General features: G+C 45.9%; 1 protein-coding gene across 1 annotated transcript; it reads right to left on the reverse strand.

Annotated features, from left to right (window-relative positions):
- Window positions 1-5,274: 5,274 nt before the first annotated feature.
- LOC138363433 (collagen alpha-1(II) chain-like) lies at window positions 5,275-12,138 on the reverse strand. The gene is made up of 2 exons (XM_069322603.1): window positions 9,863-12,138; window positions 5,275-5,560 (listed from the first exon to the last, which is right to left on the reverse strand). The coding sequence occupies exons 1-2, from the start codon at window positions 12,136-12,138 to the stop codon at window positions 5,275-5,277; spliced, it is 2,562 nt and encodes an 853-aa protein (XP_069178704.1).
- Between the last annotated feature and the right edge of the window lie 4,442 nt (window positions 12,139-16,580).

Genomic DNA, 16,580 nt, shown 5'->3' on the forward strand with positions numbered 1-16,580 from the left:
TATACAAATCACAGACAACGTCTGAAAAGATAAACTTAACCAAACCTTGAAATATCTTCCATGTGTCTACTCTTGTAACCAGAATTAAGTTTACAAGAAATTAAGTAGATTAATTGTGCGAATTGTTTTAAATAAAGAAAACAATTCAAGAAGGAGGACGTCCCACACTAGTCTGTTTCTGAAGGAATCCTCGGCCACTGTATCTAAGATGCGAACTCTCCAAGAATTAAAGAATATTACTTTCATAAAAAATTAAAAAAAAAATAAATTAACTAACTTGCCGCACTCGTGATGGACAAATAATGATGATTTACACTTGCACACTAGATAAAATTGAAGGGAACAGAGTGACCACTGACTCTATTGATGGAGCGTTCAGCCTCGCTAAAAACACAAGTCCAGTGTTTTTTCGCTTGAACGCTTAAAAGTCACTATTTTTCTATACGGACTTGAAAACAAGGTTAACGTTAACGGTATGCTCTAACTACTAATAATGACTCTTGGGTCGTTCACTTGACATAAGGAATTCGAATTTTCATCAAAACTCAGATTTTACACAAAATTGGACAAGAATTTTTCCAACAAAACACCTACCGAAAATTAGCTTAAATCGGCAAAAATCAAATTACACTGTTTTGAAGTTAACACAATAATTATATTACTGACGCGGTCGAAAGGATAACACTGACACCCAGGACATCCACTTTACACGCGAATTCGAATTTCTTTCAAAATCCGAGATTCTGGCACAACACTGGACTTCGAAAATTTTCCAACACAATTTTCATCGAAAAATCTCTTAACTTGGCAAAAATCTAATTACAAATTCCTGATGTTAAGACCATAATTGCGGAACTTCCACGCTCAAGAGAATAATACTGGCCTTGGAACGTATACTTGACATGAATGTTTGAATTTTCACCAAAACTCATTTTACACAAACTGGACTCTGAAAATTTTTCTATCATCAATTCTACGAATATTCGCTTAAGTCGGCAAAATTCACAGTACGATTTCCTGATTGGAACACTAATTATATTACTAACGCGGTCGAAAGGATAATAATGACCCGTTGGATGTCTCCTTTACACATGAATATGAATTTTTCTTCAAAATCCGCAATTATGGCACAACACTGGACTTTGAAAATATTTCACAACACAATTTTCCTGGAAATATCTCTTAACTGGCCAAAACTCTAATTACAAATTCCCAATGTTTAGGCCATAATTAGGTTACTTGCGTGCTCCAGAGAGTAATACTAGCCCTGGAACACTCACTAGACATGAAAATTCGAATTTTCACCAAAAACTCAGATTTTAGGCAAAACTGGACTTAGATTTTTTTCCTACCAAAATTTCCCGAAAATTCATTTAATTCAAAAAAATTGATTTCTATATCCCTGACTTAAAATCTAGAATTACGTTATTACCACAGACTAGGGAATCTTAATGATATCCGGGTCTCAACCTTGACCCGCAATTTCGAATTAACCTCAGTTAACCCAATTTAACCAAGTGGACTCTGACAAAATTCTACTACAAAAGTTTTGTAGAAATTTTCCATTAAGTCGTTCAAACTTTTTCCACAAAATCACTATCACTTAATAATTAAATAAAATCATTCATCGTACAGTTACTAAGCGGACGGAAGTACTAAGCTCAGAGGATTAACCAACTTTAGAAACCTCACCTCTGACTCAGACTATTTTCTATTGGGACACAGAAATTAAATTTAGTGGACATAGACTATTTTCAGGGGAGAACTTAACACTCGGGAAATTTATAATACAGGGTTCTGAAAATGGGGGGAATTCTTTAATACCTAGGAAAACACTCAAATAGGGGAAATACTTTATATAAATTTGACTAAACTTAATCCAAAGAATCACTCGACTTAATTCTATAATCGCCCCTACCGGCTCGCCTTACCGCGCCTAGCCTAGTGGGCCGCGACCTCCTACATTCCGACGGAACGGCAAGCTGCTTTCGGCAACAATTAGACTAAATGCGACTCAACCTCTACTAAATGTGCAATCATTTAATCGTTGAATCGGTGCTAAGTAGTTTACTAGCCCATCCCTCCGTAGCCTAAACCACCTTCATGGATTTAACGTTTTTCTTAGCGTTTTGGGTCGTCTAACGACACCCTCGGATAAATCCCCTGGCGTCCCACAGATAAATCCGCCCAGACAGCCCACAAGGAACTGCTGTTGAGAATATGGCAGTTCCCAACACCCCTGAACTGAAAGGGGGTCGAGTAGAGTATGCAGTTCAATTAATTCACAGCGGTCTCCTTACCCAATCAAATCTTAACAGCCTAAACTTAACCACCTAATTCTTAATACTATTAGCCCCTCACGACCCCAAATGCTCGCCAACCCCACTCAATCGCTATTGTTGTGGGGCGAACTGCTAATTCTGGTTCGTGGGCCCTCGGCTGACCTCCCTAACCCCTACACAAGTGACCGAATGGCTAAGACGCATGAGCTCTCAGCAATTTTTAAACAAAATTGGTGAAACCACCGCTGTGCACCACTGTAACCGGGCCAGCCTTTAACCTCACTTACTGGTTAAATGCTGGTCGTTACTAATTAAATATACAGAAACCAGAGTTCTACTGTATAACCCTCAGTTCAACTCCCAAAGATCTAAACGTTTGTTCATTTAGATATCACGGCTCGAGGATACTGTACCTTCTGAGGCTACACTGCAAGCTCTGAATTACGCCGCCACTACCTGCTATTTACTAAGTAATTCCCCCAATTAACGGTGAAGCATGATACCGTCAATTAGATAAAACCCTGAAAATGGATCCCCAGTTATCGGAAAAGGAGGGATAAGATTTACGTTAAGTGTGGAAATTATATTAAAGCAAAAAGGGATTACAGTAGGTATTAAATATATGCTTGCAGGCTTGCAGAGGATGCTAAGCCTCAAGCATGGAGCTTGAACCCATCAACAGAAAATATAAAAGACATGTTGGGGGAAATTTCACTAAACACCACAATATTCTAGACAAAATTTATTATATCAAAGGTTATTAATAATAATTAAATAAAAGTACCACTCCCTATGAACACTTTCCTAACTGAATATTTTCCTTAACTGAGGCAATTGGTAATTAACTACAACAATTAATGTGGATTTCTACACTATAATAAACTCAGACACAGATACCTTAAAATATCACAGCCAGGCCAGTTGTTTTAGCTCTGCCTCTGGAGAGATGTTGACCCCAGGATGTCTCCAACACACACTGACCTTCTTCTGTTCTCTCAAACTCCGACTGACCTAGGCTAAGTTGACAAATTAATATTCGAAAAAGATTATTTAACTAAAATCTAGTATTTGTAACTGAAGGTGACTTATAATTCCAAAACAAAATTGGAATTATCTAGATACTCGAGCTAGGCTAATTACAATATTCAGTAGCACTTGTATTTCACTATTTACATGATTTAACAAACAAGTTGGTACGTACCTATTTTCCAGTGACGAAATATGTCTTACCTATATCCAGATATTACATGATCTGATCTTACATGATCTGAAGTCAAATGCTTCTTTGCTAACATACAAGACTTATTCATTAATCTCAATTGGCGTTAATTTTAACATAAGAACTTAACCCCGATTGATAATTCCTACTAATTCTGTAATACATTTCATTATTACACACAGTAATCACACTAACGTGATGTATCAAATGAACAAAAGAATTTTCATTTGATACATTTGATTTTGTTCATTTGATACATCACGTTAGTGTGATTACTGTGTGTAATGATGTAAGGGCGAAGAGGGAGAACGGCCTATTGACATAGATCGAGTGCAGGGGGGAGTTGTGTAAAATCCTGGTTTGTGCCTCGGAGAGGCTGCGGGATCCAGTAAGTTCAGTAAAACTTCGGTTTCAACTCTTTTAACCCTGTCGTAGCTCAGTCGATTAAGGCAGTGGCTGGGATGCTCCCGGACGCAAATTCGAATCCTCGTCACGGCACTTGTGGATTTGTACATTTCATTATTCTCCTCGTTTGATAACTTGTCACGGGAAATGAGTGGCGCCACCTTTTCTACACCTGAGTCTAATCCCGTGGGGATTAGGCCAGCCTGCCAGTCAGGTCACTACCAACTTTCAATGTTAAATCTATGGTCTTTCTATATTAACAGTACTACTGTTACAGTGGGATGCTTGGGTTCGTACGTTACTGGTTAGGTTTGGAGGTTGGATTTTATACGTCGTTGCAAATCAAGAGAACGGGCTGGAACACAAAAATACCTCTCAATTACTGTGACGAAGCAGATGCAAGTGGAGCCTCAAAATTGTCCAGGCGAGGACTGACGATGATAAATACCAGCTTGATGGGGATCTGGGAGTTCTTTTACTCGCCAAGCCCAGCCCGAGGCCAGGCTTGAATTGCGAGAGCTTGGTCGAACAGGAATACGTGTAGCTATGACGATAACACCCCAACGAAGTTTATTTCTCAGTCCTGACGAATAATTCATCGCTTTTTGACGTCATAATCCCCCAACGGTCAAAAATATGATATACTACAAATCCATGCGCCTCACCAATAACCACGTTTTCTATGCATGGGTCCATCGGGTATGTTATGCTAGGTATAGTTAGGTTAGGACAATTTACTACATCATTTTTATGATGTGTCAACTCGAGAGGACGAGCTGCTCACACAGACACCAAGAGTAACTAAGGAGAAACTCATCACTAAAAAGAAGGCAACAATAAAATCCATAATCTGTAGCCATCAAAAACTGTACCACATTGGAACTTTATAATGGAAACTTTGGTACTTAAACATCATTTGCTAAACTGGTATTGTAAAAATCTGGAATGATACATAAACACTTTCAAGTCTTCGTATCTCGGCCGGATATGTCACATTTCTTACATGCAAAATTTAATTTGCATAATTCGTAGTAATGTTGAATTTGCATCTTTGTTTCTGATATGGTACATTCTACAGAAACAGCGCATTGTAATAAATAAATAGAGTTCTGAAAGAAGTGTAATGGCCGGCTGTGCAACAATGTGGTTGTTCCTATTAGTCCTCTTAAGCCTATCGAATCCTTGCAAGTCAATTATTCTTTGATTACTTGAACTCCTCGTAAGCCTATCAATCCCTACTGGCCTTGCAACTATCAAAGGCCTACCAATTCACGATATGTAGATTATCTCCAAATACTTTGTATAACAATAATACTAAAAACCACGTTAACAATCGAAAGTCTCAAATCCTTGAAACATACACAGTTCTCAGCACGTCTGCGTTGGTAGGAGCTCAAGATATTTAGGAGTAACAAATGAGAGTAGCCGTAGACTCCGCAACACACAGAGAGCGTCGTTCCTCAGCTTCAATTGGATCACAGGAGTGTCCATCACTCCTCTAACATGTAGGTTGACAACTGACTGATCGGCAGTGTCATACACAGTAAAGTTTGTAACTGAATCTCCAGCGTTAGAGATCTTTACTCTCATTCCTCTTAAGGAATGAGCCGTATGATCAGTATGAGCCGTGAATTCATAAAGCGTAGAATGAATTCTGGAAGATGGAAAAAATTATTCATGTTGACAAATTAATTCTCCAGATTTTATTTTATTGAGGCTGATGTGTGTACTAGAGAACGAGTCTCGCTGAAACACTCTCAATATCTTCGGAGGCAGAGGCCGCGAGGACATAGGTGGAAACTATAAACTAATCACGAATAATGTAAGGGAATACTCGTAGCCAGTAAGGGTGGTCAACAAGTTGGTATGTACCGAAAGTTGTGGAAGCCACCGTGCTGTGGTGCCAGCTGTACACCACACACCTTCCATATGTGAAGAGTCATATACTCCTAACCATATAAGGCGGCCCAATGATTCTTTTGGTTCCATTTGAGAGGATGCAGGATGCATTAATGTGGAATTTTGTTGATTTTGTTTTCAGTTTAGAGAGAGGAAGGTCAACATGGCCATTTTACAAACATGGCAGAAGGCGGAGTCGTCGTCTCAGGCAAGATTTTGGCTCCCGGAGAGGTGATGCTCTAGATGGCCGGATGCAAGAATTGGACGTGATTGGCTGCAGGTTGCATGAACGTATTAATTAACGTGTGCCCTGGGGTCACATGACAGGTGAGGGTGAACCTGTCACATGCCAGCTTGTCCATTTTATTCTTTCTTCCTCCCCGTCCCATCCCAAACCCTTGGGCTCTATAGTCGTAATGGCTTGGTGCTTTCCCTGATCATTTCTTCCTTCATTGGCCCAGAAAGTGTTACTGTTGGTTAAGTTGTTGCGAGCGTGGAGGACGATTGTGCATTGTCATTCCACAGTCCCCTCGGCAAGCTCTGCAACATTTCAGTGACAGTTCAGGTAGACGGAGACCAGGTTTACTCAAGGTAAGAACATGCAGTGATTAACATGTTACATTCCTGCAACATAGGTGACTTTGTCAGTGAAATGCTATAGTGAGGGAATACAGTGCGTGTAGTGAGTCCCGGTTACTGTGTGACTTTTGCAGTGACCAAGGAACAGTGAAGCAGAGCAGAGCGTATAAACCATTACTTATTACTACAGCAATATTTGCAGTAAAAAGATGGCAATGAGAATTAAAGTTTCATCTCTGACATTGTTTTAATGACATTCTTATGAGTGGTTGCGTGAAGGTCACTGCCAAACACTGTTCTCTAGCAGTGAGTAGTTGAGGTGACTGTCTAAGGCTCTCGAGGGCACGCGAGCCAGCAGTGAGTTTGGTGCACTGGAGCCGGAGTATAATAATCTGACCCTCCCCTGTCTCATTTCAACTAGGATTGTTCCGCAGGATAAGGTAGGCTGTAAAATCATTATCCTGGGTATATGATTACATATCATAGAGTGAGCTAGTGCTTATTATTGAGTTTTATGGGATTTATTATGGATGCAGAAGCCTGGTGATGCTGTAAGGTCCTCATGCTATCACAATGAACAAATCCACAAGGACCGTGACGAGGATTCGAACCTGCGTCCGAGAGCATCCCGGACGCGTGTAGTATAGTGTAGTGTAGTGCAATATCAATCTCAAATCACATTCTCAAAGGCTTGTGATTATTGTGACATTTTAATGTTATCCTTTATGTACTTATATAACAGCCTCATTTAATCCCTGCATAAGGTTTTTCTCAGTATATAAGCAGTTTGTGATGCTCCAGGTGAGTGAGTTGTGTAACACAATGTCTAGTTTTCTTCCTTAATGAGCAGTACGGTCGGCCGGCCAGCAGCCCATCGGACATATAACTATTTCAGTTTAAGACAGGCTTTAAATGTTATTTCCTGCCAATTACTATTTTTCAGTAATAATGTTTTTGATGAAACATTTTGTTTCTTTTACTCGTCTTCCATTCACCTGGGCTCTGGGAGACTCGAACCCTGGACCCCACGTGTTTGAGGCCGAAGCTCTATCGATCGAGCTATTGAGTAGTCTTAATAAGGAATGTTCCCAGAAGCAACATCATGCTGCCAAACTGGAATTTTCGACGGTCCCTGACTACTACTGAAGCTCAGAGGCATTAGTGACATAAATTGTCATATAAATTGTCATCCACACTTCCGTGGAAATAAATAGATAGATAAATAAATAGAAGCTCCGTCGATAGAGCTTTGGTCTCACACACGTGGGGTCTACGGTTCGAGTCTCCCAGAGCCCAGTTAAATGGAATGTTTATTTCCATGGAAGTGTGGAGATCAGATTTTTACTTCAGTTGAGCTTAAGTTTCTGATCAATCTAGCTCCACGAGGGGATGTCAGATGTGAGAATATACTCAATGATATATAGGCGAGAGCAAACGCCGAAGTCCAATTACCTGATCCTCCAATCACTAGGTCGTTGACTCCTCAATTGCTTGTAGCAATCTTAAGGGTAGCCAGTGGGTTCTCACCCCAAATTTAAGTATTTAGTCCTTGGGTTATTAAACCCAAGTATTTAGTATTAAAAGCTATGAAGATTTTTATAATAATAGGTATTTGTATGGTCAGCACAGTAACCGGACCAGGCAATGTGATGTAGTCATTGCGCGAATTTGCCTTGGCTATAGACACGTCTGGCAGGTTAGAGAGGCTGAACAACAGCCAGAATACTCAGATTGTAAACTCTGTGAAAGCCTTTAATACATTCACTAGAACACTATAATGTTGAATGTGAAACCGAAAAAAGACTTTAAACCTCCTGGCCTCTTGTACCACCAACTGTGTAATTATTTCATATACTCAGGTGTTCTGGACGACATCCTAACAATTTATCCAAAATTTGCTTCTCCATTTTAAAGAATGAAGAAAATTTGTATTTATATTACTTCTAAGCTGCATCAGTTATGACCCCATCCCTGCCCTTGTGTGGCAGTACACAATAGAAAGTTGTTTTTACATATTCATATATTAAAACATTGATTGTAACCATGATATACATGTGCTTCCGCCTACAGTTTAGACTTATTGTCTTGTGCATGACCCTCTGTCCTGCGTGACAGTGAATACTAGCATTATCCTCACTTTAATAAGAATTAATTGAAATCACCAGATTAGGCAAAATTGTAATTAATTTTGTCAATAAAGATATTAATAATAATAAGTGCATGCACTCTGTGCACTTAGTGAGGATTAAAAATGGCGGTGTGGCTCTCCAACACACATTTAAGACAGCTGGTAATCCATTCCCCTCACAGTAGATGACCATTTATATGAAGAAGAAAATCTCGTTCATAAATTATAAAAAATAAACATTTAGTAACGAGTCTAAAGTGGAGATTTTAAGATCTTCAGAAAGATAATATAAGATCAGCATATTAGAACGTTCCATTTTTTAGAGGTTGCGGATGGGGGTTAAAGGAGAGGAAGGATAAGGGGTTGTTTAAAGACATTATCTTGAGATGATTTCGGGGCTTAGCATCCCCACGGCCCGGTCCTCGACCACGCCTCCTTTTTGTTACACACCCCCAGGAAGCAGCCCGTAGCAGCTGTCTAACTCCCAGGTACTTATTTACTGATAGATAACAGGAGCATCAGGGTGAAAGAAATTCTGGCCATTTGTTGCCGCCTCCACCGGGGATCGAACCCGGAACCTCAGGACTACGAATCCGAAGGTCTGTCCACTTAGCTGCTAGGCCCCGTTAAAGAGGAAGGGGAAGAGAGGGAAGAATGGAGGAACGCGGGGGGGGGGGAGGGCGGGGGGAGTCAAGGATATGTCTCCCATTCTTGTATCTCGAAACAGTTCCAATGCTCCAGAGTCCCAGTCCAGATTCTATATTAAATTGAAATTTTAAGGCGATAGGGAAGAATTTCCCAGGCACCTGAGGCCGCTCTTCACCTTTGTGTTACCGGGAAAATTGCGCACATTCCATTTCATAAATGGGAAACTTCACTTTGAATCCGCTGCCATCTTGGGCTGGGGAACCCCTGCCATCTTGGGCTGCGGACCCCCTGCCATCTTGGGCTGCGGACCCCCTGCCATCTTGGGCTGGGGAACCCCTGCCATCTTGGGCTGGGGACCCCCCCCTGCCATCTTGGGCTGCGGACCCCCTGCCATCTTGGGCTGCGGACCCCCTGCCATCTTGGGCTGCGGACCCCCTGCCATCTTGGGCTGCGGACCCCCTGCCATCTTGGGCTGGGGACCCCCTGCCATCTTGGGCTGCGGACCCCCTGCAATCTTGGGCTGCGGACCCCTGCCATCTTGGGCTGGGGACCCCCTGCCATCTTGGGCTGCGGACCCCCTGCCATCTTGGGCTGGGGACCCCCTGCCATCTTGGGCTGCGGACCCCCTGCCATCTTCGGCTGCGGACCCCCTGCCATCTTGGGCTGGGGACCCCCTGCCATCTTGGGCTGCGGACCCCCTGCAATCTTGGGCTGCGGACCCCTGCCATCTTGGGCTGGGGACCCCCTGCCATCTTGGGCTGCGGACCCCCTGCCATCTTGGGCTGGGGACCCCCTGCCATCTTGGGCTGCGGACCCCCTGCCATCTTCGGCTGCGGACCCCCTGCCATCTTGGGCTGGGGACCCCCTGCCATCTTCGGCTGCGGACCCCCTGCCATCTTGGGCTGGGGACCCCCTGCCATCTTGGGCTGCGGACCCCCTGTCATCTTGGGCTGGGGACCCCCCTGCCATCTTGGGCTGGGTACCCCCCTGCCATCTTGGGCTGGGGACCCCCTGCCATCTTGGGCTGGTGACCCCCTGCCATCTTGGGCTGGGGACCCCCCTGCTATCTTAGGCTGGGGATCCCTTGCCATCTTGGGCTGGGGACCCCCTGCCATCTTGGGCTGGGGACCCCCTGCCATCTTAGGCTGGGGATCCCTTGCCATCTTGGGCTGGGGACCCCTGCCATCTTGGGCTGGTGACCCCCTGCCATCTTGGGCTGGGGACCCCCTGCCATCTTGGGCTGGGGACCCCCTGCCATCTTGGGCTGGGGACCCCCCTGCCATCTTAGGCTGGGGATCCCTTGCCATCTTGGGCTGGGGACCCCCTGCCATCTTCGGCTGGGGACCCACTGCCATCTTTGGCTGGGGACCCACTGCCATCTTGGGCTGGGGACACACTGCCATCTTGGGCTGGGGACCCCCTGCCATCTTGGGCTGGGGACCCCCCTGCCATCTTGGGCTGGGGACCCCCTGCCATCTTGGGCCTGGGGACCCCCGGCCATCTTGGGCCTGGGGACCCCCTGCCATCTTGGGCTGGGGACCCCCTGCCATCTTGGGCTGGGGACCCCCCTGCCATCTTGAGCTAGGGGACCCCCTGCCATCTTGGGCTGGGGACCCCCTGCCATCTTGGGCTGGGGACACACTGCCATCTTGGGCTGGGGACCCCCTGCCATCTTGGGCTGGGGACCCCCCCTGCCATCTTGAGCAAGGGGACCCCCTGCCATCTTGGGCTGGGGACCCCCTGCCATCTTGGGCTGGGGACACACTGCCATCTTGGGCTGGGGGACCTCCTGCCATCTTGGGCTGGGGACCCACTGCCATCTTGAGCTGGGGGACCTCCTGCCATCTTGGGCTGGGGACACACTGCCATCTTGGGCTGGGGACACACTGCCATCTTGGGCTGGGGACCCCCCTGCCATCTTGGGCTGGGGACCCCCTGCCATCTTGGGCTGGGAACCCCCTGCCATCTTGGGCTGGGGGACCCCCTGCCATCTTGGGCTGGGGACCCCCTGCCATCTTGGGCTGGGGACCCCCTGCCATCTTGGGCTGGGGACCCCCTGCCATCTTGGGCTGGGGACCCCCTGCCATCTTGGGCTGGGGACCCCCTGCCATCTTGGGCTGGGGACCCCTTGCCATCTTGGGCTGGGGACCCCCTGCCATCTTGGGCTGGGGAACCCCTGCCATCTTGGGCTGGGGACCCCTTGCCATCTTGGGCTGGGGACCCCTGCCATCTTGGGCTGGGGACCCCTTGCCATCTTGGGCTGGGGACCCCCTGCCATCTTGGGCTGGGGAACCCCTGCCATCTTGGGCTGGGGACCCCCCTGCCATCTTGGGCTGGGGACCCCCTGCCATCTTGGGCTGGGGACCCCCTGCCATCTTGGGCTGGGGACCCCCTGCCATCTTGAGCTGGGGAACCCCTGCCATCTTGGGCTGGGGACCCCCTGCCATCTTGGGCTGGGGACCCCCCCTGACATCTTGGGCTGGAGACCTCCTGCCATCTTGGGCTGGGGACCCCCTGCCATCTTGGGCTGGGGACCCCCTGCCATCTTGGGCTGGGGACCCCCTGCCATCTTGGGCTGGGGACCCCCTGCCATCTTGGGCTGGGGACCCCCTGCCATCTTGGGCTGGAGACCTCCTGCCATCTTGGGCTGGAGACCTCCTGCCATCTTGGGCTGGGGACCCCCTGCCATCTTGGGCTGGGGACCCCCTGCCATCTTGGGCTGGGGACCCCCCTGCCATCTTGGGCTGGGGACCCCCTGCCATCTTGGGCTGGGGACCCCCTGCCATCTTGGACTGGGGACCCCCTGCCATCTTGGGCTGGGGACCCCCTGCCATCTTGGGCTGGGGACCCCCTGCCATCTTGGGCTGGGGACCCCCTGCCATCTTGGGCTGGGGATTCCCTGCCATCTTGGGCTGGAGACCTCCTGCCATCTTGGGCTGGAGACCTCCTGCCATCTTGGGCTGGGGACCCCCTGCCATCTTGGGCTGGGGACCTCCCTGCCATCTTGGGCTGGGGACCCCCTGCCATCTTGGGCTGGGGACCCCCTGCCATCTTGGGCTGGGGACCCCCTGCCATCTTGGGCTGGGGACCCCCTGCCATCTTGGGCTGGAGACCTCCTGCCATCTTGGGCTGGGGACCCCCTGCCATCTTGGGCTGGGGACCCCCTGCCATCTTGGGCTGGGGACCCCCTGCCATCTTGGGCTGGGGACCCCCCTGCCATCTTGGGCTGGGGACCCCCTGCCATCTTGGGCTGGAGACCTCCTGCCATCTTGGGCTGGGGACCCCCTGCCATCTTGGGCTGGGGACCCCCTGCCATCTTGGGCTGGGGACCCCCTGCCATCTTGGGCTGGGGACCCCCCTGCCATCTTGGGCTGGGGACCCCCCCGCCATCTTGGGCTGGGGACCCCCTGCCATCTTGGCCTTGTGTATCAGGATGCGTTTCATAGGAAAGACGTATTCTGGTATTAAATGAATTGTATTGTTATATTATGTGAGCTCACGACTTTGGAGGAGTGAGAGGGTTCGTTATTTTTCAGGGATATTCCTGCTTGGGCCCTAAGCCTCTGGCTGGCCCACTAAGTGTTCCTTGCTTCAGTTTTACTTGGGCGGAGTATGAGTATTTATGACTCGTATGGTCGCTTCAGTAAGATTTAGTCCCACGTGTTTAATAATTTCTGCTCTGTTGAATCTAAGTTGAAATCATAATGGGTTTATAACTCTGCACTGTGTTAGATAATGTTCCAGCGGTCTGTTGTGGCTGTAACTCTGCACTGTGTTAGATAATGTTCCAGTGGTCTGTCTGGCATTTCTCCACAGTGCTGACATAGGATTCGGTTGATCTGGTATGTAGCAAAAAGGTTGACCGGTGGCCTCACCTAAGGATTAATGCCTATGTGTTTAAGCAAGTGTTACAATTCTACTTGTAGTCTGTTTGCTATCTTTCCACGGATTGCACTTGCATTGAGCGGATTTGAAATCTTTAGAGATGTGTATATGATTGGATAAAGTCTAATCATATACAAGTGTAACGAATCATGATTGTTTCCATCCGGCATACTAATTAGCATTCACCTAGTTGTATTCACCTAGTTGTGCTTGCTGGGGTTGAGCTCTGCTCTTTCAGAGGGTTGACTGCACATGGGTTCTGGCAAAACTCGGTATAAAAATATTAAAATGTCACCAATTGTTATTGTATTCATTATGGTCTCAGAGTGACACATAACGTTGTGACGTGTTAGAGATAGCGGCCACGACCCTGGCAAGTGGTGTGTCCCTCACGCACATTTAAAAAATAAAAAGGAGAAAAATTTAAATAAAACAGCTTACGTCCCTTGCGGCGTGAACAGATGTAGAGAAAACAAGAAACATGAACAATTAAATTCTTTACTTAATACTAATAAACACTAATAACAAATAACAAAACCTGACAACTTGGCTTAACACTTAACAAAGGTAAAGTGAATATAAAATTTACGTTACTTTACTTAATGAAAAAGGCGGATGTTCAATTATATACACAGTGCTGTACTTCCTCCGTCACACGTCGTAGATGAGACCACATCGAGTGAGGGAAGATTATGTACCCAAATGAGCACCAGAAGCAGTCTGAATGGTGGGTGATTGATTGATGAAGATTAAGCCACCCAAGAGGTGGCACGGGCATGAATAGCCCGTAAGAATGGTGGGTCGCCGGTCGTCGCTATATATATTCGCCGGCTGTGGACGTCACGCTATTACAGCCCCTCTCCTGTGCCTGGTAAGACTATTACGGGCTCACCATAGCCCGTACTACTTGAAACGTTTTGTTCCAAGTAGCTGAATCTTAAACAACAACAACAGACGTCATGCTGTGTTACGGGCTCACCATAGCCCGTGCTACATGGACATTTCTGTGTAGCTAAATCTAAGACAACAACGACGTCATCCTGGTGTGAAGCAGGAGCTTAAGGCTCCACCGGCAGAGTAGGGGTCGTTTGTGTGGAACTAGTAACTGACAAATATCTGGTGGGTGGAACTCTCGGGCAGGGCGGGGGGGGGGGCAGTAGTGGAGTGTCCAGATGTCTGGGCTGGAGATAACGAGTAGTATCACGTTGGTATTGAAGTCGGTAGGAAGAGACATATTCACTGTTATGCGAGGGAATAATGTAACAACGTTCACGTTCCACTAGAGAAAATATTGTTTGAGAGCATAGTTTACTGTAAAACATTTTTCAATGTGGCCGTCCAAATATGTGCAAAATTTAGACGCAAAAAATGTATAATTTAAAACGTTATGGCTTTATGACTAAACAAACCTGGGCAAACCTTAGAGCCAAGAACTTTGCATATAATATGTAAAAATTGTAAGAATCGGTCAGACACTGAATGTTTTCTGGTGTCTCAAAGTTGAAAATTCTGTTCATACAGAAAAAATAAAGTTAAAGTTCTCGACAATGGATATAGTGCTTCGAATTTATGACATATCTTGTAAGTAATAATTAAGATTGCTTGGTATTCGCACTCAATATGTGAAAGTTGTAGGTCAATATGTGTTGAAAAGAAGTCAAGAAAAAATACCCCCCCCCAAAAAAAAAAAAATGTAGGGATAACAAATTGTATATTTCAGTAACTTTATTGCCTATATATAAGTGATAAGGCTCTCATCTGGTCATCATTCATCAATACAATCTAAAGAGACAAAGAGAAAGAGTTAGAAATCTGTAAATAAATTGGCGCACACAAAATAAGTCACAACTTCTGCCACCTGTGGCTGATTAACATGTTGACCAATTTCATTCCAACTTTACAAGATTAGTGCCGGATAGGCATTCCCCAAGATGTAGAAGCTACAATAAAATCCTTAAGGAAACAAAGGAGAGAGAGTGAGAAAAAAAAAAAAGGTTGTCAGCTTCTCGTACAAAGGGACATAAGAAGTATTGTCATTGAGCAAAGAATTTATATGATATAATAAAATACAGCATAATAACATACTAATTCATTATTATGTGTGGAATGTGGCCCTCCAGGTGGCACCAGCTGTATATCCACTTTGTGGACCCTCCTTACTACTACTATTCTTCTTTCTGCGTCGGACAGGTGCTTGCATCTCTTTATCCATGTTTTCCAGTAAATTGGTGTTGTCGTTATCATCAGTTCCGGCTGCTGCCCGTCGTGCACGCATTTATTAAAAAAAAATCGTAAAAATTCCATTTACTAACATATTGGTATGAAATTTTCACGACTATGATGCCAAATAACGGGAGATTTGTTTAAAAATTTCCACTATATATCATATTTGGAAAAATACTCCTCAGTCACCGGGGGCCCCTTAACACTCTCAAGACTTGGCAAAAATTTAATTGGGGTGTTTAAGATTAAGTACACAATAGCGGCTTCCCTGCTGTTTGGTGATGAGGTCGTCCGTGAGAAGACTTAATAATGGGAGCTTCAGCCAAATGAACACACTTTAACTACAATGCTATTTTACTACTGTTACTTTGATGTAACATTGTGACAATGTTATTTTTTCTACTATTATTGCCTTGTTGCAATACCGTTATTTTCACATTGCCTGGTGCAGTACCAGAGAGCCTGAAACCTTCCCACAAAACATTTATGGTCACTGCGACCCGTAGAGGGAGTGGATACAATGCGACCCAAACGTGTAAAAATTATGGCAACCCTCCTAAACGGTCATGCTTTTGAAAAAAACAACGCAATTCTGAAGATTCTCAAGGTCAGGGCCGGCATCACACCCAGTGACATGAGTCAGGAAGGTGAGGATACCGTGCTCTTCTTCACAAGTGCGGAGGACCTAGAAAAACTCCTGGGCTACAGTTTCCCACTTCGCAAGGAGCACCACGTCTGTCTCAACTACTCACGTCAGTTCCTACCGAAAGATCAGTTTTTATCGTCAGGACCAGCCCATGATAACTGACCGCACAGAAAGTGAGATCAGTACGAATATCGAGTCCGAAAATCTGAACATGGGCGTGTTCGCCATTGTGTTCTGTAGTGAGGATAAAGCAACAACGAAGATAATTTTCACCTCAGCAGCTATGGCCACTCAGGACTTCTACTGCTTCATTATCAAGATACCGCCCCACCAAATGAAAATGGAACGATATCACGAGCTCCAACAGTGCTTCAAGTGCTTTGAGCTCTCCCACCCCATCAACAAGTGTCAGCACCTCGTCCAGAAGTGCAGCCTCTACGCTCTGGACCATCATTACTCCATCTGAAAATCAACAACCCATCGCTGCCTGCTCTGCAATGGCGATCACCGTGCAATTTCTCAGCGCTGCACCCGGAGACAGAAAAAAATCAAGACCAGGTTAAAGCCAAGAAAACCAGCCCTTTTAACCCTACTGATGCTATACACAACACCTCAGCTCCCAACAACCCATCAGAAGACTTTCCAATCTTACCACACAGTGGTTCC

The sequence above is a fragment of the Procambarus clarkii genome, chromosome 1, assembly GCF_040958095.1.
Source record: "Procambarus clarkii isolate CNS0578487 chromosome 1, FALCON_Pclarkii_2.0, whole genome shotgun sequence".
NCBI lineage: Eukaryota > Metazoa > Arthropoda > Malacostraca > Decapoda > Cambaridae > Procambarus > Procambarus clarkii.